Source organism: Petaurus breviceps, unplaced genomic scaffold (genome assembly GCF_028583685.1).
Source record: "Petaurus breviceps papuanus isolate PSGF00001 unplaced genomic scaffold, PetGlider_PUasm1.0 91041, whole genome shotgun sequence".
NCBI classification, from domain to species: Eukaryota; Metazoa; Chordata; class Mammalia; order Diprotodontia; family Petauridae; genus Petaurus; species Petaurus breviceps.
The window spans coordinates 6,231,146-6,233,348 of record NW_027187400.1 but is presented as its reverse complement, the minus strand read 5'-3'; the positions used below and the strand labels follow the sequence as shown (position 1 = coordinate 6,233,348).

The following is a 2,203-nucleotide window of genomic DNA, read 5'->3' as shown; positions in this document are numbered from 1 at the left end:
AAGAGGGGTTCCAGGGCCTGAGACAACCTCAGTCTTTGTTGGGGGTGGGACAAGAGGGGTTCCTGGGCCTGAGACAACCTCAGTCTTCATCGATGGAGGGACAAGAGGGGTTCCAGGGCCTGAGACAATCTCAATCTTTATCGATGAGGGGACAAGAGGGGCTCCAGGGCCTGGAACAACTTCAGTCTTTGTGGAAGATGGGACAAAAGGTTCTCCAGAACCCAGCTCAACCTCATTTCTTTTGTGTGACAGAGTAAGAGAAGTTCTAGGTTCTGGGACAACTTTGTCCCTTTTGGGGAATGGTGCAAGAGATGTTTCAGAACTCATAACAACCTCGGTCCTCTTGAAGGATGAGTCCTGGGGAGCTCCAGGGCTCAAGACAACTTCACTTTTCACCTGCGATGGGGTAGGGGATATTCTAGACTCCAGGGAGAGCTTGGCGCTGGGGCTGTGACACACTGTAGGCAGCTCCGGGGCAGTGAGGGTATTTAGGGGCTGGGGTCCAGGGGAAGATGGAACTGAAGTCCTGTTGGGGGGACCCTGAGGAAGAAAGTCAAGAAGAATTGGACCGCTTCCAGACTCAGACAGCTTAGTAGCTGGTACTTCTCTCTCTTTGGGTAAACAGGCCTCAGCAATGATGCCAGCAGCCCTGGGCATACTACCTTCTTCTCGGTTAGCCTCCTCAAACTTTGGTGGCTGTCCTTGAGTCCCAGGCACCCCCACTTGGTTTGAGGAGGGCCCTTGGAACCTGGGGATGGCCTGGGGTAGCCGACTCCGTCTCAGGGTCTCAGCTTTTGGGAGGTGAGGCTCAGGGGGCACTAGAGTGGTAATGATTTCCAGGGCCTGACTCCGACTGGGTGAGGGGGAGCCCACAGGACGGGGTCCTACCACGACAGCTCGGACCGTCCGGGCTAGGTGTCGGCCCCGAGGGAGGCCCTCAGCCCCTGTGGGCCCAGCTGCTATTGAGCTGCTGCTAGTTGTCCTTCTCTCTACACGCCCCCCCACCATAGTTGTGGTGCGCACTGTCCGAGTCACCCGCCGCTCTTCAGAGCCCCGGAAGATGTCACTGGAGGAGCCCAGGCCAGGGTGAGGGCTGGCCTCCCGGGGCCCTGCCACCGGACCCTCTGCCCTGGGGCTAGCAGCGGCACTGAGCCTTGACATCTCTGCCTGAGGAATGGGGGAGCTGCTGTGGATCTGGTCGCCGGCCTCCTTCGGCCTCCCTGGCTGCCTCTTATCCTTTGGGAGTGGTGTGTATGCCTTGGAGAAGATGGGCTCATGACTGAGGAATTTCTTTGTGTCACCTGGACTTAGGTCCTCAGGTGGGTCATGCTTTTCTCTGACCCCAGTCTTGGGCCCCTGAGAATTCACTGTCTCCTCTTCGCACGTGGTGATGCCGTTGACTTCCTCTCGATGGTATGTATATGTATATGATTCCTCTTTGGGAGCAGCACCCCCACCTTGTGAGACCAGGGAGACCTTATGGAAGCGGTGCCGGACCTCCTCCTGGGCAGGGGGCCGATGCCGCCAGGTCAGGGTGGCACTCACCACACGAGACTCCGGCCGGTCTGGGTGTGTGCCTGCCTCCTCCATGACAGGGCCTGGCACCGTGCCCTGAGGGCTCTTTGTCTCCTCACTGCTCAGCACACCCAGGACACTGCAAAGGAGAGAGACACTGGTCAGTTGGCAATTCCCCCGCATAGCCTAAGGTCACTTTACCTCTTTGAGACTCAGTTTCCTTGTCCAAAAATGGGAATAATAATAATAGTAACTGAAACGGCTAGCACATACTCTTTAGACTGGCCCTTCTCTAAAAGTAATCTCACCCACCCCCTGACTCTAGGTGCCTCAGCCAACTCTGAAGGCTGGGGGAGTAGCCTAGTCCTAGACATGCTTTTGGCCTCTAGTCAGGGTCATGTCCCTGAGTCTTGGTTTGCTCCTTTGTAAAATAAGGAACTTTCTAACTCTGACATACTATGAGCTAAGGTCTCTTCCAATTCTGACATTCCAGGTTCCAAGGGCCCTCCCAGCTCTGACATCCTGTGTTCTGAGACCCTTCCCAGCTCTGACATCCTGTGTTCCAAGAGCCCTCCCAGCTCTGACACCCTGTTTTCTAAGGCCCTCATAGCACAACTAGTCAATGACCTATGATCCCTAAGAGGATAGAGTTGGAATGGACTTAGAAGCCAAGCAAGGAAAGAGAGAG

The 2,203-nt window shown here is 55.7% G+C and overlaps 1 protein-coding gene across 3 annotated transcripts in view; it reads right to left on the bottom strand.

Annotated features, from left to right (window-relative positions):
• CRYBG2 (crystallin beta-gamma domain containing 2) overlaps positions 1 to 2,203 on the bottom strand; it is a 28,344-nt gene that overhangs the window by 16,569 nt on the left and 9,572 nt on the right. The window contains exon 2 of one of the 3 annotated variants that reach the window (XM_069079094.1): positions 1 to 1,654. This exon is cut by the window's left edge and continues 903 nt beyond it. In XM_069079094.1, coding sequence (XP_068935195.1) covers positions 1 to 1,590 — 1,590 coding nt within the window. In that variant the 5' untranslated portion in view covers positions 1,591 to 1,654. The remainder of the gene's footprint in view (positions 1,655 to 2,203) is intronic. The other 2 variants (XM_069079095.1, XM_069079097.1) reach the window with 2 other exon arrangements.